Consider the following 24,586-nt stretch of genomic DNA (forward strand, 5'->3'; position numbering starts at 1 on the left):
TGACAGAGTGACAACACTAATTAAAACATTTGAAATACATGTCCATCTGTCTCAATATCCCAGGCAAACTGAAATCCCAACCTCTCATTAAGCAAACTGTTGGCAATATCAAAGAACTTTATTTTTGTCTTACAGAACATTTTTAAGTGGAGCTTTTATGACTCGATAAAGCATTTTATCAACACCATTCCCACTTTCGAGATCCCTTAAAGCATGACTTGGTTGTTGGGGGATTCACTCAGACTTGAACTAGCCCCTGCATCCTGGCAGACATCAATCATCTATGAGTGGGAACAGATACTGTCTAACAAATACAAACTACTACTAGTACTAGTTTACTATGCTGGTTACTATTTACTATACTAGTTTTCTGCTTTAAGATTAACACCATGTACCTACTCATAGCTGCTTTGCCTGCCATTTTACATCCTTCACTACCTTATGTCGGGTCCTCCTGATACACAGTGACTATATAAATCTGGTCTCTGCCGATGCTTTGTATCAAAATAAGGGGGATTTCCCAATCTCCAAATGGCATGCATAGGATCCAAGGAGCCCTATGGTCCAACGAGAATACATGCTTATTGAAATGTTTTTCAATTTCCACCAGGCTCAGGTGTGGATGACGCAGTTGGAGAGGTGTCCATACATGTGGAGATTTTCACACATCCCAGCACTGGAGAACACAAGGTTACTGTCAAAGGTAAAAATAAAATAACATCTAAGTTATTGATGTGGAATAATTTTAAATAAACAGGCTTTATGGGAAAAATGTCTTATTCAGGCCCCAATTATTCCCATAGTATTTAAGCATTGAATGTTGGGTGACGGTAGACTCAGAGATAATGTGTGGCTTCTGTTCTTGTTTTTTGCTGCTCATTTTCACACATGACTCTCTCTCTCTGTTCGCACCCACTCCATCCCTCTGTCTTCCTTCTCATTTCCTCTGTGACAGTCGTCGCTGCCAATGACCTGAGGTGGCAGACACAGGGAATATTCAGGCCATTTGTTGAGGTCTATATTATCGGGCCACACCTCAGTGACAAGAAGAGGAAGTACGCCACCAAGTCAAAGAACAACAGCTGGGCTCCTAAATACAATGAAACGTTCACATTGTGAGTATTGACATAAGTGATTCACATGTGTAATGTTGACCCCATAGTAACACCTGTGTCTCTCCTGCAGCACTCTGAGTAATGAAGTGGGCCCTGAGTGCTATGAGCTGCAGGTGTGTGTGAAGGACTACTGCTTTGCCCGTGAGGACCGCACAGTGGGCATGGCCGTCCTGCAGCTCAAAGATGTGGCCTCTAAGGGCAGCGTCGCTTGCTGGCTGCCCCTGGGTAAACGCATCAACATGGACGAGACAGGTCTGACCGTGCTGCGCATCCTCTCCCAGCGCAACAATGATGATGTGGCCAAAGAGTTTGTCAAGCTCAAATCGGACCAACGCTCTGCAGAGGAGGGCCGCAGTTAAGAGCTCTTATGCCACTCCATATTGCCCTCTAGAGCTCATCTGAGCTCTCGCTAGCCACTGCCCTTGCATAAGCACAGAGAAAACACATTAATCAAAGTGAACAGGACATAGCATTATGTTAGAGTGTATCTGATATTTCATAGTGTGTCATTACAAACAATGTTTTCATATGGCGATCAGGGTGAGAAATAGTAGCCTTTCTATGTCTCATATGGCCCGTAGTTAGTTCCCCACAACATGTTGGAATTTTTTGTCACATTTCTGCCTTGCAGCTGCTCAGAAAGGACCATAAGTGCCAAAAGATAATTAATAATGCCAAGATCCGTAAGAAGCACAACAGGTCAAACTGTCTGAATGACCGACACTGGCTGCAAGGCCTCAGACATTCCAAAAGTCTCTGACAGTCCAAAAGTCTTTTATTTTCATTCATCATTTTGATGTGTGAAATTATTAATGCTCTTTCTTCCAGATTATATTTATATTTATTAAATTATTTATATTATAATCAAATAACTATTATAGAGAAATTATATTTAAGACAGATTTTAAGTCCTATGTGAAAAAAATGGGTTTATGTTTGGTACATGAAAAATTTCATGTAGTCTGTCTGTACTTGTAACAGAGCACACTGCCTGATACCCCAATGCCTTCTGTCTCGTGGGCCCTTGTGTGTAGTCTCTTCCATAGTGCCTGTTTAGAGCGTGGATCATCAGAATCTGTGTGTGACATGTCGACCTCATGTGGTCACCTGTGCTGCCTGTTACCTACAAATGTATTCACTGAAAGCCATTTAAGGGAAGGACACACCCAGGGAGTGTTTCCCCATGATGGTAGTTGTACATGTGAATAGACATTCCGCAAACTGCCCTTGACTGCCTAGCTATTGAACACTTAAACAGGTGATAAATTCATTTCTAGACTGAAATGATCAGTGGGTACAATTTTAGTCCCAGATTACCTAAAGGGCTGTGTCTTCAGACCGCATCAGGTTTGTAAAACTAACATTTGAAATCTTCTAGTCAAAGTAGTTAAGCACAGGGTCTTTGTTGCATCAATAATAACACATTTCCAACAAAACAATATTATATGTTGTTGTTATTTTTTATGGAAATACAGGAATTGCATGTCATTGCATCCAGTGTCACAGAACATACATTGTCTTTTATGGATGCCCTTCTTTAAACTTTGACTGAATTATTCATCTATAAACTGTAAGGTTTGTTCTTGAAGTGTTTTGGTTAAATTTTGTTTTAAATTGGAAATGTCAGGGTGTTTTTAAGTTGCCACTGAGAAGCACTTAGAACTGAATAATTTCTACCCCCTTTTGAACAAGATGTAATTGATTTCTATGCATCTAATTTTGAAATATTGTAGATTTTAAAATGGTCTTAAAATGTTTACATTGTGGATTTAATATATCAGCACAAGTGTTTTGTCTGATATCTTGTTGACGCTGTCTCTATTGTTACAGGCCAAATATTGCAGTTGTAGTCACACTGAATAGAGAAAGAACATTATTGATGTTGTAAATATCTAAAAAATGATAAACCTCGTCATGTGAAGTTTGCTGCTCTTTTGTAGACTTACATTTTGCTTCATATGGGTACCCACTTGGATATGTAGCTTATGTGAATGGTATGTCAAAGCGTATGTTTGAACAGAGTTGTATAATTGTACATATTATGGATGATATACCTTCTCAAAAGAAAATGGAAATGTGTATAGCATCTTTTCTTCAGAGGAGTTTTACAACACATCATTTAGAGCCGGAAATGCCACGAAAAATCTTTATTTATTGCTGTTGACAATGAAATGTATAAGAAGGTGTAAGAGGATTTGGCTAATGTGCTGGCATGTGGGCAAGGTTGCACGATCATAGACATAGAAGCACAAAGATCAGCACAGTGATTCAAGCTGACAGACAAACAAGCATGTTCTGTCCTTTCTCTGCACTGCCACCTGTACTTCCACAAATGGTGCATGATAGGAACAATAAAACAAAAAGTCAAACATGTATTGTGCCAGCACGCATAATTATTTGATGTTAAATGCCAATGGTCGTCAAATTTCTTTGGAAAAAAACAAATGTCATTGTTTTCTATTTGTCGATGATGTGAATATATAAATATGTATTACGGATGAAGTGTAGTGGTACAAAGTACTCGCATGAGAATTTTTTTATACTTGAGATGTTTCTAATTTTGTTTTGTTTTTTATTCTGGATGTTCTTATTGGGGATGGACTTGGATTGCAGTTGCAATGTGATTCTGCTTCCAATAAAATATGACATGAAGTCTTAATATATGTCTACTTATTTCTAAATCATTTGAAGTTAGAAAGTTAGTTAAAAAGTTAGAAAATAGTGTGGTTCAAGCAGGCACAAATTCAAACATTCTTAGGCCCTGCGTAGGAAGGAAATCTTAAGGTTGTCTGGAATCTTCAGCTGATCTGCATGGAGGTTTGGTGAGGGCAAAGAGGGAAATGTCACAGGAAAGACTTGCCTCACGTCCATAAGGATCTGTGGAGCCTGGCTGTCAGAGCCTTTTTTGAGAAGCCCCTAAAAAGAAGCAAGAATATATATGTGTTATATCACCAAATGTTTTAAAATATTTTAACAAAATAAAAAACAATACCTGGACAGTGCGTATAAAATTCAAAGTGACTCTTTCATCAAGATCGCTGTGAGGTGTGTATAGGGTCAAAATCTTCACAATCTGAGAAGATAAAACAGGCACAAGTTATTATAATGTACATATTATTGTTGTACTAATAGAGAAAGAAAAGTGCACCACCTGCTGGCTAGAAAGAGCTGTGCATGTCTGAACCATGGACTTAGCATCGCCTTCAGTTTTCTTTCCCATCTGCAGCAGCTGCACCGCCTGGATCAAGGGTTCCAATGTAGCCACAGTGCCCCCTGCTGACAGTCCTCGACTACGCAGCCATTCCTCCAGCAGACTCACATTGTAACTTTTGAGTGATGAAGCACAATTACAGACATTTAAAGCATATATCTCATATATGCGTAATCATTCAGTAGTGTACAGATAATAAGATAATAAAATTCACTAATCACTTCTACTATCACATAAATACTTACGTTAAATGTTGCTCATGTTGCTACCACTTTTCTAATTTATCTAAATTGTTACTTTATTCTATGAGATGATGTTTACCGTATCTGCATGCCGCGACTCCAGTTGCACATGTCCTTGCGGAGTAGCAGGCTGTTGAAGGCTGAGGCACACATGAGGTAGGTGAGCTGGTGGAAGGCCTGCTCCATAAGTTCAGGGGGCAGAGCCTGGCGGGACATGGCTGTGTGTAGTGCCCCTAACTCTCTCAGCAAAGAGCTCATGCTAGGGGCTTCTCCCCCCACCATCCGAGTGTCTGAGCTTGTACGCTTCCTGGATAATGGCAGCTTTCCAGCTGAGCCTGCCAGGTTTGAGATGCTCTCACTCTCCAACAGCGCCGGCACTAGTACACAGAGGAAAACGATTCACATGAAGTGAAAGCAGTAATGTGACCAGTGCGTTCATAACATGGATTTATTAGTCAATAAAATAATACAAAATAACAGTTCATACCAACAATGCTCTGCAACCGAGCCTCGGTGATGGACAGAAGCTGCTGATAGGCCTGAATACAAAGGTCACTCAACACACGTATCTGGTCACTAAGGTCTACCGCCAAGGGCACCATTTCATCTGACTCCCACATCTGAAAGCATAACAGTCTTTATAAATACTGAGTAATTTTCATGTGATTTAGTCATATATAAATCTCTCCTCACCTGCTTTGAAGAGTGCTGGGCCAACAGGTCATGAAGCAAGCAGCCATTTTTGAGCCAAAGGGCTGTCATGTCTACATCATTGCTGTGCTTCTATGGACAACACATAATGCAACACAATTTAATTAAATTCTTATTGTACTATACTATACAATGTGTCACATTTTAGGCAATACATTTTCTAAATATGGTACAAAGTGAGGTTACCTTTAAAGCAGCCTTAACAGCAGAAACAATGGCAGTGCAGAAAGATCGAGTTCGCATCTGGTCTCCACTTTGGTCAATCTGACGTATGCACAAGAAAAGCACACTGGCAGAGAGACCTGGAGGTAAAGTCAGGGCCATGTCCCCACGCAGGTCTAGAATAAACATCAGGGGAAGTTACAGTGTTTGGTATGTTTCACGTTTAAGCAAAAAAAAAAGTCAGCACTGACCAGTGACCAAATTCTTAAGAAGTTTGCATTCATCTTTTTTCCTACACTCAAGTAAACCTGCAACTGGGGCAGACTTTGGTGGTTCAGTTACACATGAGCTCTCCTGAGCTGTTGAAGATACTGACAGAACTGAAAAAGATCATGTTTAAAAATGAAATGTTTTCATTACATGAATACTCAATGGCACACACATGTCATTTGCCAAACCTTGAGTGAGGAGTCTCCTGATTGTGCTGGTGTTTTTAAGGTCCCTCAGCTCTCGCCTCAGTCTCACACACTCCTGCTCTCTAGCTTCAAGCAAGTCTTGAATATCCTAACCAACGGTAATGTGTTACATTATATACATTACAGACGTTTTAATAAAAAACATGTATTTTTGTATATTATAGGTGAGTATGTGTACCTGAGGTATTGTACCAGAAGATGATACTTTTTTAAGTTGAAATCTCAAAGCCTCCATTTCCTTCTGCCAGTGGATGTGCTGAGTACGTAACTGATTCTCCAGAAATCTTAAAAAAAAAAGCACACACACACACACATTTATGGGCGTATGGATGTGTTTGTATTGGTAGAACCATAATAATGCATGACAATATTGGCATACTGACTTGTTGGCCACACGGACAGCATCATAAGCATGAGCCAAGTCATCACCTTTCATCTTCACTGTGGGGTCTTTGGAGACATCCAGGCTCTCCATTAGCAGCTCCTAACACAGGCCACACATATTGTAATTCTATTGCCAATTTAATAGTACTTAGCCTTGCCAATATTATATAATCCTTTACTCTATACTCTATTTAGGTCGTGGTACCATTGAATTGGATTCTGAGCTCCACGGAGCTCTCCTCTCAAAAGTGGGTGATGTGACGCTAACCCTGCGCACTGGCTCAGGAGAGGGCAGCCCTGATGGGAAGGGGGACGCAGACAGTGGTGTCGTCGAAAGCGAGGACAGAGGAGTGAGAGAGGGAGAGACAGGCTCAAAACTCAGACTCTGTGTGGAGTCTGTTCTCCGGTGACCCTTGGTGCGCTAAGGAGATATGCATTTATTATAGTCTTAATACTGTTATGAATATGAGATAACATTTTTAAATATATATTGTTCCAGACCTCTGTAAGTAGACTCATCTCTTTGAGGTTGTCGTATCTCTGCTCCAGTCTAGAGAAGTCTCTTAAAAGACCCTGGTACTTCCTCCTCTCTTCATCCAACTCACTTTTAATTGTAGTTGTGGCCTTCAACACCGCCTCATGTATGCTCTCTGTGGATGCATAGACATATGGTTAAGACAAAGTGCAAAGTGGAAATATTTCAAATACATTCTGAGTGCTTGCCTTCTCCAGCTTGTTGTTGAGTAAGGAGATGAGCTGATAGGTTCTCTTTTTCTTTCATAAAAGATTCTCTTTCGCTCTTTAGCATTTGTAACTCCTAAAAGAATATTTTAAACAGTACAGTAGTTTGTTTAAGCAATGCAAATTTTACAATAAGGGATTCTGTAGACAAGAGGAATGCACCTGTGTCAGTCTTTCTATTTCCTGTACAGCCTTCTCATTGGCTTGTCTCTGCTCTTCTACCTCTTTGATGATCTCAAGACTGGGCTGAGGCTCAGCTTTTTGATTTTGTAGTTTCTGTAAAGTTGCTTGGAGGGTTTCTAACTCAGTTTTTCTGGCATCTCGTTCTGTATTTAAGGTTTCTCTCAATGATGTGGCCTCCTTAACCTAAAACACATTAAAATAATAAAACCATTCCACTAATTGTTACATATTAAAACTCCATATCCTAACTTCACCTCTTGGTCCAGTCGTAGCTGTAGTTGCATCAGTTTTACTTCCATGCCTTTGTTGAGCTCTCTGTACCTCTCTACGGATCTTGCCTCTTTTTTGAGTGTGAGTAGCTCTCTCCTGGCAGCGCGTCGACGGACACAGCACTGCATAAAGACCACAGCAGCCCGCACACGTGTGTAGGCACGCCTTGCTAACCAGCCACGCACTCTGGACTGCACCAGTACAGCCGCTCGCTCTGACAACAGCTAAACAACATGATGAGTGTGAGTGTATGGTGAAGTTTATGAAGAACACTGTATTCTCTGGGTGTCTAACCTGTCTATACTGCTGTCGTGCCAGTGTGCCTCTGGTGAAGGCCTGTATGGTGATAGTGGCTTGTCGAATCATTTGGAATAACTGTCTGACCACAAACATGCGGTATGTCTTTTGAATGATGAGGGCAGCTTTTGTGTAACGCATAGTCATGGTAAGCCTGAGAACAAATAAGATAAACTTTTAGTTCAGATTTGAAGGATGCAAACAGCTCATATGTGCAAAATCCATAAGCACTTTCCATGCTAATATAATGTAGTTTTAAAGAGGCACTTAGCACAATAGAACTGAAGAGTACCCATACCTTCTTGCCAGTGTTCCTCGGATGCATCTTTGAATAGTCATGATAGCCTTTAGGGTTCTGTGGAAGCGGATCTGAGCCAGCCACCTCCGAACCCAGCTCTGGATAATCACCGTGGCAACCCTCAGCCTCTCCGCTCGCAGACGCTCCAACAGAGCCACTTGACCCGCTCGGAAAAACACCTTGGTTTTCCCAAAGCGGTACTGGTCCAGGTCGGGTATGAGCTCAGGTAGTGCCTTTCGACACAAGAGCTGAGCCTGCTCCTGGTCATGAGCTCCGCGCAGCAGAACTCTGTAGCGTGTGTAGAACTCCTCATATGTCCATCTGGAACAGAAGAAATACCAAAGATGTTTGTATACTGTGGTGTTTCCTACTTGAATGGTTGATCAGCTTTTGTTCTTACATATAATTTTATATTTTTTAGAGCAACAATTTTTTGCATCTCCAGTGGAGATTGGTGGAGATTCTCCACCAATGTTATTAAAATTTGAAAGTTGATGGAAATTTGAGTGATTAAATACTGTTTGTTTTATACCTTGAGGGATAACCTGCAGCACTAATGCGAATGGTCTCAAGTACACCACAAGCTCTCAGCTGCTGAACTGTCCTTTTTGGATCAAACCTGACACAAACAAGTTCAATGTAACATCAAATGTACACCATTTTAAGTTACATACAGCATATATAATAGTAGTCTCACGTAAAAGGCTCTTTGAGGTCATTGGGTTTTATACAGCGGACATAGTGGGGTGTTGTGCTGTTCAAAGTATCCATCAGCAGCTGTAAAGACTGACGAAACTAAACCAGACACATATTGATTACAAATCAAGCTTGGTGGAGAAAAGAGAACAGTTTTGCAGTTACCTGAAATCCCACAGTGAGTTTGTGAGCTCTTCTTCCAGAGTGAATACTTTCTTGGGTCACTGAGGTAAAAGTGCTTTGCTGCTGGAACAATTCTGCCACCAGCTCTGACTGACACAAAAATGAATAATATACAAGTACAAAGGCAGTGTGAATCTGATATAGCTGTATTTTGAAAGATGCCTCAGTAGCCTATGGACTTTGTCACTCATTCAAATCAAGTCTGGCAGGCTAGGTTTATTTCACTTACCTGACTTGCTTTCAAAATGTTAACCAACTCTTCAAAGACTGTATCTCGGTTTTTGTCTAAAAAACCTTGACACTCATATTGAACCTTTAAACAGATAAAGATATCACAGCTCGATGAGATTTAGAGACAAACTGTGCGATGCCATTACTTCTCTTACATTGTCAGCAAAGTGCAGAATGATGAAAGCACTATTGGATATACGCGGTTTCTGGAAGTGAGGATGAGGTGTCTTGCTCAAGTGTCGATCATAGAGTTTCCTCACCCAGCTTTCATCTGACCCTTTAGGCATCTGATAATTAGAATATTGAATGAATGACACCAAAGTTAATGTATGAATGTATGAATCACTTAAATTTAACACATTCATTTTGATATGAGACATTTTGACTAGTTTAGATTGTTGGCCTAGGTTTAAATTACTTTTTTATGAAAGCAGAAAAAGAAAAAGAAAAAATCTTAACTTGTGAAGATTTCTAAAAAACATTATTATAATATTCTGAATTTAAAGCATTTTAACATTAACATTTTAACTTTAACTTTTTTGCAGTGTACAATAGAGTTGTAGAGACCCTGCACTCCTCGTCCAGCAGGTCTAACAGCCCCAGCTGCCCCTCGATCAGGTTGATGCACAACTGATTGTCACTGAACTCGATACGGTGCCAGTCCAACTCTTCACGAATGTACTCCTCCTGCTCCAAGTGGAATACATGCTGAAAATAAACAAACATGAAGAGTTAAGGTGAGGTAGATTCAGGTTCCTGAGGTAGGGAACACCAAGTAATAATTCTTTTAAATTTATCAGTAATGCTGCAAAAATTTATCTCAACAATTACTGATCTAATTAAAAATATATTTTATGGATTTTACCCTATTAAATTGCTGCTGTAGTTTTTCATTTGCATAATTGATACAGAACTGCTCAAAACTGTTCTTTGTAAAGGTCTCAAAACTGCAAAAGACCAAAAAATAAAAAACAAAATGAATCCCAAAAACAATGAAAATATCTTCTCAACACAGATGGCTGTAGCATACCCATATATGTCGAGCACTCCTATGAAGCTCTTGGGCTGTCCTCTCTGACTCCTTAGGGCTGAGTTGAGTCGGTGGACAGTCCATGTGAACAACTGTCCATAGATGTGTTTGGACAGTGCGTCCCGGGCCTCCACAGCCTGCTGCCCAGGCACAGGCTTCACCAGCGTCTCTCCTCCTACTGTCAGTCTGCGGTTACATAGCCAGTGAGCCATCTGAGGGCCCTCCACTCCCAAGAGCTTAGAGAAGATGACCAGAGAGCTGTCATCTGCCTGGTAAGAACATAATAAACACGTTCAGTTATTGGTCCTACAGACTGCTACAGTGTAAAATGACCTACAAAAGTTGGAGCTAAAACAATAGGGCAATATGTTGGTCTAAGCATGTTTCAGTTAGAGGTCTGGACAGGACCTAGGGTGACTAACTCAAACATTTAAACAATACAATCCATCATTTGGACAATCTCTAAATAAGGGACAGGGGCCTAAAAGGTTGTGTATAGGACAACCAATAGAAGGGAAGAAAGTCACCCTAATTAAACCTGTTTAGATAATATCCTTTTTAGATTGAATGAAAATATGTTACGATTGGATCATAAAAAAAAGGTGTCTTACATCAATATAACTTCTGTCGGAATTTCTCCCACTCGCCTGGATGTTCACATTTCCCAAATGAAGAATTGCTGCAAGGATTCTAAACAGCTCCATTTGCTGGTCACCCTGCACACCTGTAATTCGACAAACCAAACTGATAGGACTTTGACATGTAATGAGTTATAAAGGTTGACAATAAAAAATATATATATTAAAAAAAAAAAAAAAAAGAGTTATTGTGTAAAATGTCCTTTACCTAAAATAGTAAAAGCATCGGACGTGCGTTTTAATTCGGCCAAATCATTAGTGCCAGGAATATGCACGTCTCCCCCCTGACCAGTGTAGCGGAAATCTTCTGGTGCAACTACATGACAAAGAGATAAGTGTCAAAGCAAATTAACTTTAAGTAAGAATTCGAAATAAATTGGGTTCCATATTTACGCAGTTTGAGTTCTCTCAAGTCAGGGTAATTTCGGGCAGAACAAAGCTGATAAAAGATATGGTAGTTTCTCTCTGAGGTGGCCTGATACACACAAATGTATGCTTTCAGGAGTTAAGCACATACATTTTACATGATAAATAATAAAAAGATAGCAGTGTAGGACATACCTGAAAAACCACTCTTGATTTCTCTAACAGATATGTCCTCATGTTGGCTCCAATTATGTCTCCTTTTCTTCCAAATCCAATCTCAATGTACTTCCCAAACCTGCTGCTGTTGTCATTTCTAATCGTTTTCGCATTTCCAATAGCCTAAAAAACAAACAGATCTAGTCTGAGCTACACTGACTGGTGTCAATGGTGTAAATTTGGTAAAATGTTGCATAATAAACCTAACCTCCATGATGGGGTTTGAGGCCAGGACCCTCTCTTCCACACTGGTCTGCTGAGCTGCTCCTCCCACCACAGCAAAGTATCGCATGGTGAATTTAGCAGAGACTGTTTTGCCAGAGCCAGACTCGCCACTGATGATAATTGACTGATTTTTCTCTTCTCTAAAAACATTAAAAACATGTATATTGTAACTTTGAGCCTAAATGTTCAGTTTTGTTAGGCTTTCAACCCTGTTATAAGGTCTCATAGACCGTTCGCGGGCTTAACCTGTGAGTAAAGCCTAACCTCTTTACCTGGTCATAGTGCGGTATGCTTCTTCTGCCACAGAGAAGATATGAGGCTCCATGTCTGCCATATCCTGACCACTGTACGCGTCAATCACCTCCTCTCCATACAGAGGGAGTTGGTCATAAGGATTGATGGCAACAAGAACAATACCTGCAGGGATATTAAAATGTTAAGGGAGTGTTTTGATGACATCTGTTGGAATTAATGTAAATAGCCCCATGTTCTTCCTTAATTGGTCAGTGTCCTTTAAACCCACCATTCACACAGTTTTGATACAACAGTGTAGTGGGCCAGCACAGGTAACGAGACTGAACCACCAAACATTGAGTTATAGGAAAACAGTCAGTAAACTTGATATAGTTACATAAGTTAATAATCAGTGTAGGTATAAAAATATCAGTTGCTTTAACTTATGCTCTTATTTTTATGCTCTTATTCTTATGCTTATGCTATAAATGTAGTTGTAAATGTGGACAGATTTTATGATTGAGGCTTCACCTAATCCTCCTTGTATACATAAGTGGAACCTGATCTAGAAAATCGAGGTTTGGGGGCCCTTGAGGTTCACTGCATATATACCCTCCACTCCAATTTAATATAAAACTCAAGAAGCAGTTTTAACTTGGTCGCTTCCAGATCTTACCACAGTAAGTGTAGATACTGTTGTAGTCCAGAAATCGGACTCGTAGGTTGTGTAGGACGGCAGGTTCATGGAGGAAGCTCAGAGCAGTGAGGTCGTTCTCTCCTTCCAAAATGTCCGGGTTTCCCAGAGGTGGCAGGTCAGACAGGGACTCCACTGGGTAATGTAGCTCCTAACAAAGGAAAGACTGTCATTGTTAGGACTGGGATAATTGATTTGCTTATATACTAAAAAAAATTCTGATACCAGTCCATTGCCGAGTTGTAAATAAAGCAGTTTTTCTTCGGGGTTGTAGTCACGAAGGAGTTGAGCTGAAACCCACACTGCAACTTCATCAGGAACCCACACACTTGCTCCCTGTAGTAAACAAGCACAACACTATGAACAAGTGAAAAATATTTGTGAATATCCATGATCATTATTATGGATAATAATTGGGCCCACAGAAAGATAACATTAATCTTAAAAAGAAACAAATTCAGTAACTCTAAATCAACAGAAAAAAAACAAAAACAAACAAACAAACTTGAGCACACACTCTTAGACATATTTTATTCAAAATCTGTGTCTTATTACTTTTGTTTACAACTACAGGTATTTGATTATAAGTAACACATTTAGAACTTCCACTTGAGCGCACATTAGGTGTAAATATTGCCAGGTTTTAATTGGATGTGGCTTCCTCTAAGGAGCTATTCAAGTTCAGTTTTGCTCTAAACATACATATTGCAACATATCTTTTACAATTGTTAATTATTGTATAATGTTACATTTTAACACCTGGTATACAGCTTGGGATCCCACCCACAGCGCATTTCTTTTACATCAGCATAAATGCTCCCAAACAGCGTTAAAGATTAACACCACATTTTTATAATTGAGACATTAGAGAACACAGTGAAGTCATTAAGCCTACAGATTCCAGCTTTAATTTGAAAAAAATGTACCCATCCGTCATTCATATTAGGAACATCTGCAATAATTTTAGAAGTATTTTTCCATACAATTGAAATTAGAATCCTATCATTATAAAGTCCATGAAAAGTATAGACATTGCATCATTTAACATTTGTTATACCTTGCAGTATAGTTCCAGTGGTCCCATTACGAATTTAGGAGCTGCGTTGTGGCAAAAGTCTCAGATCTGGAGAAGCAGCTGTCCTTCATTCATCCAGTCCCAAGCCGGTGTCTGTTGAGTGACATTGCTTGTACTTTGTTCACCGTTTCAGCAAGGCAGGAGCACTATTAAGTTAACTGTTAATCCAGAGGAGGATGCACCAATTGGGTAGAGATACTTGCTTCACAAATATTAATAGACTTGGGAGATCAAGGTTTTATCAAATAAAAGACACAACATGACATAGTTTGTGACATTTGGACTAATTTTAATAATACAATCAATTTCAACATATAGCCTGTTGATACACAATGACAGGATTTCAGTGGATCCAATAAAAATAATAATCAACAGGGATAAAAATACAAAATTACTCATGACCAGTTTTGTGCGTGGGTAGAGGAGGCAGTCTGTGTGTAGTAACATTAAAAAGTTGAAATAACATGGGCTGAAGCTGTGAAATCCTGGTACAAAAATGCAGTGTTAAACAGCACCAATAAAGCACCTGTAATTACAATGAACAGGAAGAGGAGGTATCAAGTCCTTAGCATTATGGTCAGTCTACGTTCAGGTTAACTTCCATCGTTTTTGTAGTTACAAAGCAAAATGTCTCCTCTTTGGTCAATACTGAAAATGACACACAAAATAAATGTTTGAGGTCAAAAATAAGTTGTGGTTGTAGCATATACTTCAACAGTTCTTTCAGATTAGCTTGTTCTGCTAAATCTGGTTTGAAACTGTCTGCCTGGCTCAAAATTATTGGAGTGCTTGATAACATTTTTTTAAATGGAAATAACACCAAATCACCATATATTCTATCGCCAGAAAGAACAATTTGGGTGATTGTCATCAACATACAAACCTTTTTGCAAACACTGATTATATTCACACTGAGGTTACATTTCATTTTCGATCCAAATTAGTTGAGCTCAAAATCTTAGTCAGCTAAAATATGTGTTGTCCAAAAAAATAATGTATCCATGATGCATTTCAGACAATAATGAAGAGAGGGACTTCAGTACGTGTTTGTGGCAAAATAATCAGGAATAAACCAAAACTTTCAAACTTCAGATCCTAGAGGACAAAGTGGTAGTAGTTAAATCACTTTGGTAATACATTAGAAGAAAGTTTAAATTTTTTATTGATTTATTAGGCCAACCTGTGCTATACATTCTCACTGTCTTCGCTGCCGTTGCCTTCCTCCTTCAGGGTCTCTCCTTCATTGGCGGCCTCCTCGACGTGGGCCAGCATATCGGCCATAAGCGCCTCCTCTAGCCTTTTCCTCACACTGTACACCAGCTCCTCCTGCTTCCTATGCACCCCAACAACAGGAAACCGTTACACTTTGCCTTTCAACCAACTGAAATACACTTCTAAGAAAATTCAGGTCTGGGCAACATGACAAAAATATGTATTTATTACAAAAAAATTTAATTAGAGTAAATGCCTTTCAAAATACATTTTCGAACCATAATTAACACTGAATTAATTGTTGCAGTTTAACACAAAAGATCAAAGTCAAATTACCTCCTCAGAATGTACCTCAAACCACTTACTTTCACTGACAGTAGATTCTCTGCCTTCAAATAATTGCATCTCATTTTTATCTGGTTCTTCATTTGTGTTTTGTCTGTTTCGAACTGTGTGAAGTGTCTTTGAGTGCCAAGAAAAAACACTTTACAAGTATTATTGCATTATTATTATTGGCTGTAAAGCTGTCAATAAAAAAAAGACCATGCTAAATATGTATTCGTCATTTACGATTTATATACAATATGCCTTTTTTAAGAACAAATTGTCTACTGGAAGGAATCTGTATTCCTGTGTCCATGTTACTTTTAGCTGTTTTCTGACTAACCTGATATCTTCATCTGTGACGATAAATGCTTTGCACAGAGGCTGTGCTGTGTTGAGCCAAACTCCAGGGTTTTTCTCCACTGCTGCAGACAGCTGACCCGTGATGGGAGCTGCACTCGTGTGAAGAGCACTCGCAATGGCCGATAGAAGAGTTTTATCTGTACAGCCTGGACCAACACCTGATGACACCACGTTCATACAGATCAAGACTTAAGTAGAAATATCTTTAATCCTTTCAAATAAAATATAGTAAAAATACTATACCTTGTAAACCTTTTGGAAGTTCCATTGTTTTTACAAGTTCCTCTGCAATGTCAAAAGCATTGAGCCCACTAAGTTTCTTCTCCCAAAATAACTGCAAAATAAAAGTACATTCAAATATAATGTAGTTTTTGTAGGGTTAGGATTACGTGAGGTGGGTTTCATTGGGGTGAGATGGCACAGTCATCGTTCCATCGTTTCTCACCTGTCGTGGCTGGTCAACAGCTTTCTGAGGATCTGTCTTCACTTTGTTGTTGGGGTGATTGGTGACTTTTGTAACTGGTTGTTTAAAGATGGAGGCCGTCTGCCGGACTGGGAGGGATGTGTTCAAATCTGGTTTGCCCTTATCAGACCAACAGGAAGGAAGAGTTAGAGCTGTTAGACTATGATCTAGTCTTTTAACAGTGGCATTGAAATCTGCAGTACTGGACTTACCTTGTTCTGGCTGTTGTTGTCGTACCTCATCCTCTGCCGGTTCTTGTTGAGTTTGCTCATCAGCATCTTTCCTGTGCGGAAATCAAAGGAGCTCAGGTCCATCTGGTTTCCCAGGTAACGGGCCAATTGAGGTTTGCTCCGAAACTTCTTCCCAGATGGACTAGCAAAAATACAGACATAAAACAGAATTATTAAAAGTACTTAGGTAATCTTTAGCCAAAACACAAACGGTAAAACAGATCAGAAACTGAAGACAAAGACAAAAGACAAGCACCACTACATGCTGTAAATGAGTTCACAAAAATGGCAAAAGCCAAATGAATTCAATGAATTCAGAAACTTTTAGAGTGACATGGGATGAGCAATGTAGAACTAAGCTTTGCACACTGGCACAATGTAGTCCTATCCACTGGATGCAGATAGTCACTAAAAGAGTGAGTAGAACAGCGCACCGTTACAAACCATTTAAAACAATGTAAACATGATAATGCTACAAAAAATAAAATAAAACTCCATTTGAGGGAGTAACTATAAAAGCAGCTTGAAAGCAATGACTACCAGCTGTGGATGGATACGTGCTAGAAATCCATGCAAATGCATTGTACATCACACACCACGGTTAACACAGTATAAATGTGCAGTTGTCCTACCACAAACTATACAACCGACCCGCCTCCCCCCTCTCCTGCCTCTGCTCCTCATCTTGCTCTTCTCCTCTGCTAATAAAAGATTGTGGTTGGGTCACTTCAATAGAAAATGAATAGGATTAACTGAAATGACACTAATGTTTATTCATTTGACACGAGCGCCAACCACAGCGGGGGCCTGCTGCAACCAATCCCCACCCTCATCCCAAACTTTACGCGTAACTATGCCAGCATTGTCCAACTTTTGAATGTTCTTGTCCTGTGTAAGTTTTACAAACCCCTGTGAGTGCAATACCTAAAATAATACACGTCGCTTTTCCCAGCTGACAAACCGGACTTTCTGGTCACTTCTTCCATTTTCCAGCCCTTGGGAAGAGCTGTGCAATCCCACCTTTTCTTCTCCATTGGCCCACGCACGAAATCTTTACTCAATTAAAATAAACTACCAAGAAGTAGGCCGAGTTAGTGAAAAGTGCACGGTGAGCCCTCTCGCCTTTTACGCTTTTGTTTCCACCATAATACGGCGTGCGCCCTGAGTGGGGATCAAGCTGCGGCGAACATCTCGTCTCTTTGTCGTGGCGCAGATCGCTCCGCCGCGGACCTCAGCCTCATCACTACCTGCCTGTCTTGTGGGGCATAAGGGCTACATCCGCAAGGAAAAACATAAAACATTTACGGCGTCAAGGCAGCGTGAAGCGGATGAGATAAAACGGGAAGTGCTTTAGTTTTCATTTCATACCATTCTTACTCACCCCATTCTGAAGACCTAAAAAGCAACCGCACTTTATCTTAAACGAGCTACCCTCAGTTGTCTCTTATGAGTATGCTCTCTATAAAATATTTTCTTTATTACTCAACAGGTGCAAAAAGGCGTAAGGGATGTTGCCTACCAAAATGTGTCCTACATTGGTCTATCAATAAGGACAAATAAAGTTGTTATGATTTGTTCAGTCTATTGGGTTTAGTAAGCCATTTGTAGTAATAGTAGTCTGCAGTAATAGCTTCTCAAGCCTATGAATTGGCAATATTTTTATTTTGACATGCAAGCCGGAAGCCCCTTATCTGTCTTTCAAAAAGACGCAAAGGACGGTCATGTTGCAATGGCACATAAATAAAACCGCGTCCACATATAGACTATGAATCGCCCGCCACTATGTTACTGCGTAAATACAGCACACCCATGACACATTTCCACTGTGCACCGTGTACGAAAGGCTGCTGTTTACATGAGTGTTAAAGCTTGGCTACTCTCGAAACACAATGCCTGCCGTTGTCATTCAGCCTGTATTGCAGCCGGCTTTTATGAATGAAGAAAGTAGATCTTCGCAATCAGACGAAGAGACCGTTCTATCAGCTTCTCAAGCATTTCATTTAGTAATTACTATGCACTTTCAAATAAGATCTTTATCAGCTATTATCTCTCTTTCTGTTCTTGTGTGTAAAAATGACACGGTCCCGACGCAATCAAGAAATTGCAACGTTATGGTCAGCCTTTAAATTAATAATGTTATAATGTACCTACATCTATACAGAGAACAGCGGCATGACATTTCCAAAGCAAGCGCACCGAGTGAACGTCCCGCTGATGATAAACACTGCCAACCTACTGCAATGCTGGGTCTTTGCAAATGGTTCGTTGCGAATTAAATGCATAACCCAAATGATTTTGCAAATAACGGCATAAGAGTGTGTGGAGAGAGGTACTTACTCGTTTTTATCCATCTTGAAGACAGTGTAGCTTTCCTTTCCCTCTCGCTATGTTAAATCCCTTCTCCCCTCTCCTCTTTCAGAGTCCCCTCCCCCTTCCACAGAACAAATCAAAGGCATTATCAGCGCAGCTTCCATATAATGAGAATACTGTCTGTAAAACGCGCCATAGGTTGAGGTGCACTAGCAAAAGCTGCACTAGACCCTCATTGGTAACCATTAACAGAGATACTAGGATTAAAATATCAACGCGTGTATGCTAATTTGTGATTTAGAACAGCCTACAGGTGCATAGCAAATAGTTATGAAACAATAACCAGACCAAAAGACCCACTAAACAAAAAATATGTTTTATTTATAATACATTTTACACAATTATGAGAGATTAGTGTTGGACATAAACCTTATTGGCATATACTTTTAATATTTTCAGATTCACGTTAAACAGAGTGCATCTTGTGTTACAAACAGCCTGGGATGACTAATTGTACAGCCATGGTTTTGACACTGAACTTGCATTGACAAAGCATGTTCCCATCTCCAGATGTGGTCCTGCAAAAACAAAAGGGTATAGGTCAGCTCAATTCTTCTATGTTTAATGTACTTAAAAACAGGCATTTGAAAATAAAAACTACTACAAGATATATTTTACTTGTAAATAATTTGAGCAAGACTAGGTCTAGAATAGATGGCAGACCAGTCTACATGTCTACACTGTGTTCTATCTTTATAATGCTGATCATGTGACCAATTTATGCTTACCACATGAAATTATAATTCATCACTCATCCCCTTTAAATTTTCCATTAATGTATGGCACATAGTCCAAGATTAACCGCCAGTCTGTGAAGTGGACAAGCGCCACGCCACCCACTGTTCCCCAAGCCGCCATATTAGGGACCCTAAGGAGCAAATTATGGTAAGGTATGAAAATGCAGGCACATATTATGCACAATCAATAAGAAATTAACATAATTAAGAAATGAAAAGAAAAAGTCCCTCATAATTGTCTCTTTCCCCAAAAACTACAGTTAATAATAACTGGACTATTACATTGCACCAGGTAGGCTAAACAAACTGGTTGGATGAATCATCCCCCAAAATAGTGAATCTAGAGATGGATAAGACTGGCAGTAAGAAATGATACAGGCTATTCTGCATTGCATCATTAAAATAGTCACATGAAGTTCAACAGAGAGACCTACATTTGAAATTAAATGATGCCCAAATGATGGTTATTTTCAGTAGAAAGCCTAGATCATTGTGTAACGTATTAAACGTTTTAATGGAGGTTTCATTTGTCTAAGCAAGTTACACTAGTAGATCTAAATCCCACGCCATCTACGCCAGAACATTACGGGTCAGTCAGAAGGACACGCGTGTTTGAAGTAGAAGACAAAACCTGAACGATGCTCCCAGGACACCACTTACCACGTCCTCACGATGGAAATATATTTATTCCCAATGATTTTGTTAAGAATATTCTGGACCATTCTGACCTTCTGCAGTTTATTTCTGTAGCTAGTTCTTGTTGTTTTTAATGGCAGAATAGGACCCCAGGCTGCCCGTTCTACTGCCTCTTATAAAAACCAAAGCTTTACAGACAGGCACAATTTGGGACTGCCTCAGTCAAGTCCTCACCATTCATTTCCTTTGTTTACAAGTGTAGGACATTTTAGGCAAGCATAACAGAATGTAACCAACTACAACACATTTGATACAATTTGTTTTATTTTTTTTTCTTTTATTTTTATGTAGGCTATACAATGTTCAAATGCCACACACTGGAAAAAGTATAATCTGTCATCAAAATGGCACATTTATTGCTACATTACTGTTATATACAGGACAGTTCAACTATATATATTTATTTATATGTATATAAAACACGAGTGAATGGGAAGTCAGTCACCAAGCCCTCAGACTGTCAGTCCCAGTTTCACTCTTACCCCCCTTAACTCAAAGATGACCAACAATATTTGAAATTGCATAGACCTGTTTTCCAAATGATCCCAGGCCCATACAAATTAGGCTAGACAATTGTATAAATACTATTTAGTTGCCAACAATTTGTGTGCCTATCAGATGATTGTGAATTTGTGAATTTAAACAATGAATTAATGGGTTTAAAGCAATGTTTACTGAATACTAATGATATCAAGTCACACTGATTTGACCTGTGACAAATGGCAATATTCATTACACTCATTTATTGTAATACAAAAGTAAAAAAAAAAAAAAAAAAAAGGACAAGTCCTCAAAATAGTCTTTCAGATCCTCTCACAAAAATGTATGTCTCAGAATCAACAAAACAAGAGAACTTTGCAACTTTTTTTGACATAGGACTAAAAGAAAAAACTGGAAACCACTGCAGAGGGCTTGCATTCTGATATAAAGAAAACGCAGTAAGTTCTATGGGGCTCGAGCTACTACAGAAAGTCACTTACAGACGCAATACTTTCAATTTATGTGCATGAAAAGCAATCAGCAACTCTTAAACCCTGTCATTTTAGTGATTTACCAACACAAATTAACTTGTCCTGGACCCATGACCTTTAACTTAAACAGCAGTTTTAATCCAGTTGAAAACAAATGAATAAAAACTTAACAAGCTCTACATAACATTTATTTACTAGATACACAGAAAGAAAATCTCATTTAAAGATTTCAACCTTCCTGGAAACTGAAAAAGCATTAGGAGAAAGTCAAGTTGGGAATGAACAAGTACCTTTTAATCTCCAAGATAAATGAAATGATATGGTTCACAAAATAAACTTGTTTTCAATGAAAATACAATTTCAGGCACTGATAAGGTATCACTCTCCCATCATGACATCTTAAGTCTTGAGAATGAAAAGGCCACACTATTGATTTGTATAGGTCTTCATCTCTTTTGTAGAAATTAAACACAAAATACTCCCATTTGTGATTACATGTTGGTAAAATCATTTACAACATGACAAAATGGGAATAACATTACAATAATACTGTTTTGTTCTCATATTATAATTTTACCTTGCAACCAAATGTCAGCATCCACCTCCTTAAGTGTGCAGGATCCTGCCCCACTATAAGCCACTTGGTCAGGGCAGAGATTAGGAAAAGATGGACAAAAACGCCAAGGAGACAACAAACAAAAAAATTCAAGGCGATTAATATTTATGGTAGCTACATTCAAGAACCAGTTGCATAATGTTTGAGAAAAATCCCTTTCTGCATTTGCCTTGGTGTTTCACTGTGCACACACCCCACAGTGGGACATGGACACTGCTCATAGGCCTTTTAAAATTAAACAGGAATAAAGGATACACTATACTCAATACATTTCCATTTATCACTGTTTACTTTTTTCCACTGCCACCCACGTTCAAATGTTTTTTTACAATTTCATTAAAATGTGAAATATCCCCTTTTTCAGCTCATCTACAATACACTAAAGTTCAAACTAATATTGCCATTTATGTAAAAAATCTACAATGTATAGACTAACAAAAAATATATATTTATATATATTTAAATCTGACAAAGAAACATAACTGAGTAATGTTAGCGTAAGTGAATTTACATTTCACACCAAAGTGTGGACAAACTTCATAAGAAGTCGAGCCTTTTTCTGGGAATGCTCATTTTGTTAATGTAAGCCAATGTCGCACAAAGGCTAAACTAACTGATGTAGATCTTAAAACCAAATAATTTAGAATTTCTCAAAAATATATTTGATTCAGGGGAAACAGCAGCATCTGATGTAAAAGTTACCTGGAAATCAGTCCCAATTCAATTCCATTGGATTTTTCCAGGGGCAAAAGGACTGAAATACGCTGTTTAATTCAACCCTTTCCCCTAAACTACTCTTGTATGCAGTCAAGTACGATACAAAAATGACCCTAATATAAAGATTACAGATGTAATACTTTGTGGTCAGTGGAAAGGAAAAACAGTTTGTTATCGACTTATTCTACCATATGAATAATTTATCCTCTTTAGTCTGTGGTCTCCAGACATCTGTAAAAACACTGGGGATCAATCTCTGACTCTCTGGGCTAGGGTGTCTGTCTAATAGCACAATCAAAACATTGTCCTTTTCCCTTCTGACCCTTTTAACATGTTTCCCAATCTTCTGTAGACAAGATTATGAAAAGTAACTGAATAGGACAATAAACAATGGGCTTGGTTACATAACATATGTAAGACTGTACCATCACACTGGGAATGACATACATTAAAAATAATTGCTCATACATATAAGCAATCCCTCACAATAAATGTTCCTCGCATGTAAAGCAATTTGCTTAAATGTCAAATAGAAAACATGTAACAAATAGGCACAAATCCTTGATTAAATTTGTGTTCAGGTCTCTCTCTGGTCAGAGTACCTCTTGGCAGTGTGTAGTCCCAATCTGTGGCAGGACAAAAGTACTCTGGGGTTCCCTCCATTTGTGGAAACCAAATATGAAAACCAAAACGCTTTACATGTATAAAACAAAGCAAAACTAAAAAAGTTCTTCACATTTGAGTTTGTAGTTGTGGTTGGGAGTGCGCTGAACGTGCTAAGTCAGTTTGGCAGTATGCATGTGTGCGTGTAAATGAGTATCTTGGGACTTGAATGGACAATACACATACATGTCCACATTTACACACAGAATAATGGGTGGAAGCAAACTGTTAAGGCCACATCCTCCAACAGGCTAGAAAACACCGTCAGATCTGGAAAAGGCAGACATCAACATTGCATTAGCAAAAAAATAATAAAAAACAACCAAAACAACCCTGAAAACAAATACAAAAAGGACCACAGTAATACGATTAAAGCCCACCTTGTGTTACATGTGACCGACCGAGTTGTGGCCATCGCCTGGCATGCTCGGATGACCTCCTGAGAGCTGCATTTGAGATTCGCCCACAACACCAGATACCTTCTCCTCTTCTCTGCGCTTTAAACATGCTGCCTTAGGGTTAAGGTTGCGCTCTGAAAGAACAGGAGGACAAAGCTTGATAAAACATTTGATGCTTAACAACGCTATAGGTGCTTCACTTTGTGTGCTGCTGGCAGACTGACCTCTGACTTGCTGTTCTAAATTGAGGATGACGTTGACAGCTTGGTGCAGGATGAGGAGTTTGGTCTGAGGTTTGTCGTGGCTGAGGTGCAGCTGGCACATTCTCCCGAGCTCCTTAAACGCCTCATTGATGTCTCGTACTCTGAGGCGCTCGCGGGCGTTGTTAGCGACTCGCCGCTCCCTCTCGCGCTCCAGCTTCACCTCAGGGGGCAAGTCCTCATCGTCTTCATTACACTGACTGATCACAGATAGGAGCAATGTGATGAAGCCATCAACGCAATTAAAACACAAATGTTTTTAGGGCCAGAGTTGCCATCTCTACCCACGTCACTAACATGATGTGTAAAACTGAATTTACTACAGAAAAATTAAAAAAATGGAGACCACCAAGTCCCTTTGATAAAGAGAAGCAGAATTTTCATCCCACAAAAGGTGGATATTCTTTTGAAGAACATTGCATGTAGATTTGTCATGAAGCATTTTGTATTATACATAGTGGTGGCTGTAACTTTTTAAAGCAGTTATATTTTTTGTTGTTGTTTACTACTAATAGTTGTAAAGTATTTTCACATGTTGTTTGACTATATCAGTTGTCATTTTCTAGATAATGAAAGTGTTTATATACTAAATGCAGGTAAACTTTAAAATGCAGCATAAGCCCATAAACACAGAAAATGATTCTCTAGTAAAGAAGCTTACTCATCATCTTTCGGATCTGAAAGGGCAGACATCATCTGGAGGGCGAACGCCTCCTTTCTGTAATGTGACATGAGGGAAGGGGTTGTCAACACAGTTATAGCTTAACAATGACTGGGATACCAGTCGGGCACACACAAGTTAGCTTATCGTTTTTATACAGAATACATTAGGAATCCAGTATGTATCAAATTAAATGATTTCTGTATGGTTTCACTAAACATGTACAT

At 39.2% G+C, this 24,586-nt stretch overlaps 5 protein-coding genes across 8 annotated transcripts; 1 reads left to right on the forward strand and 4 right to left on the reverse strand.

Annotated features, from left to right (window-relative positions):
* Nucleotides 1–610: 610 nt before the first annotated feature.
* On the forward strand, nucleotides 611–3,774 carry LOC129411673 (protein unc-13 homolog A; the record flags this gene model as incomplete). Its single annotated transcript, XM_055163161.1, has 3 exons — nucleotides 611–703; nucleotides 956–1,115; nucleotides 1,186–3,774. Coding segments are annotated over 3 exons (542 nt in total), but the record flags the coding sequence as incomplete, so codon positions are not given.
* si:dkey-110c1.10 (unconventional myosin-Vb) lies at nucleotides 3,708–13,808 on the reverse strand. Its single transcript, XM_055163157.1, has 35 exons — nucleotides 13,661–13,808; nucleotides 12,829–12,939; nucleotides 12,586–12,754; nucleotides 11,948–12,092; nucleotides 11,659–11,815; nucleotides 11,430–11,573; nucleotides 11,262–11,343; nucleotides 11,077–11,184; nucleotides 10,842–10,954; nucleotides 10,231–10,499; nucleotides 10,066–10,147; nucleotides 9,768–9,908; nucleotides 9,356–9,487; nucleotides 9,199–9,282; nucleotides 8,952–9,059; nucleotides 8,788–8,885; nucleotides 8,623–8,709; nucleotides 8,091–8,411; nucleotides 7,790–7,946; nucleotides 7,480–7,719; nucleotides 7,205–7,408; nucleotides 7,025–7,118; nucleotides 6,803–6,951; nucleotides 6,507–6,722; nucleotides 6,301–6,401; nucleotides 6,096–6,201; nucleotides 5,900–6,005; nucleotides 5,693–5,821; nucleotides 5,466–5,617; nucleotides 5,262–5,351; nucleotides 5,056–5,188; nucleotides 4,648–4,945; nucleotides 4,267–4,441; nucleotides 4,108–4,188; nucleotides 3,708–4,031 (listed from the first exon to the last, which is right to left on the reverse strand). Exons 1-35 carry the CDS (start codon nucleotides 13,685–13,687, stop codon nucleotides 3,870–3,872), a joined length of 4,971 nt encoding a protein of 1,656 aa, XP_055019132.1. The 5' UTR covers nucleotides 13,688–13,808; the 3' UTR covers nucleotides 3,708–3,869.
* A 138-nt stretch (nucleotides 13,809–13,946) lies between these two features.
* On the reverse strand, nucleotides 13,947–18,687 carry mbd3b (methyl-CpG binding domain protein 3b). 4 transcript variants are annotated; one of them, XM_055163159.1, is made up of 8 exons: nucleotides 17,178–17,516; nucleotides 16,903–16,996; nucleotides 16,253–16,412; nucleotides 16,023–16,160; nucleotides 15,821–15,911; nucleotides 15,558–15,735; nucleotides 14,859–15,011; nucleotides 13,947–14,773 (listed from the first exon to the last, which is right to left on the reverse strand). In XM_055163159.1, the coding sequence occupies exons 1-7, from the start codon at nucleotides 17,302–17,304 to the stop codon at nucleotides 14,864–14,866; spliced, it is 936 nt and encodes a 311-aa protein (XP_055019134.1). In that variant the 5' UTR covers nucleotides 17,305–17,516; the 3' UTR covers nucleotides 13,947–14,773; nucleotides 14,859–14,863. The 4 variants fall into 4 exon arrangements, with proteins under 4 accessions (XP_055019134.1, XP_020795756.1, XP_020795755.1 ...); XM_020940097.2 differs by lacking the exons at nucleotides 16,903–16,996; nucleotides 17,178–17,516 and adding an exon at nucleotides 18,608–18,687; XM_020940096.2 differs by lacking the exon at nucleotides 16,903–16,996 and having other exon boundaries at nucleotides 17,195–17,515.
* A 253-nt stretch (nucleotides 18,688–18,940) lies between these two features.
* On the reverse strand, nucleotides 18,941–20,197 carry LOC110173998 (cytochrome b-c1 complex subunit 10-like). The gene is made up of 3 exons (XM_020940022.2): nucleotides 20,038–20,197; nucleotides 19,369–19,508; nucleotides 18,941–19,158 (listed from the first exon to the last, which is right to left on the reverse strand). The coding sequence occupies exons 1-2, from the start codon at nucleotides 20,097–20,099 to the stop codon at nucleotides 19,388–19,390; spliced, it is 183 nt and encodes a 60-aa protein (XP_020795681.1). The 5' UTR covers nucleotides 20,100–20,197; the 3' UTR covers nucleotides 18,941–19,158; nucleotides 19,369–19,387.
* Nucleotides 20,198–21,214: 1,017 nt separating this feature from the next.
* On the reverse strand, nucleotides 21,215–24,496 carry LOC129411674 (transcription factor 4-like). The gene is made up of 4 exons (XM_055163162.1): nucleotides 24,360–24,496; nucleotides 23,663–23,898; nucleotides 23,421–23,572; nucleotides 21,215–23,310 (listed from the first exon to the last, which is right to left on the reverse strand). Exons 1-3 carry the CDS (start codon nucleotides 24,428–24,430, stop codon nucleotides 23,427–23,429), a joined length of 453 nt encoding a protein of 150 aa, XP_055019137.1. The 5' UTR covers nucleotides 24,431–24,496; the 3' UTR covers nucleotides 21,215–23,310; nucleotides 23,421–23,426.
* Between the last annotated feature and the right edge of the window lie 90 nt (nucleotides 24,497–24,586).

The sequence above is a fragment of the Boleophthalmus pectinirostris genome, unplaced genomic scaffold (assembly GCF_026225935.1).
Source record: "Boleophthalmus pectinirostris isolate CB_2022bp ecotype Guang Dong unplaced genomic scaffold, ASM2622593v1 HiC_scaffold_548, whole genome shotgun sequence".
Lineage (NCBI taxonomy): Eukaryota > Metazoa > Chordata > Actinopteri > Gobiiformes > Gobiidae > Boleophthalmus > Boleophthalmus pectinirostris.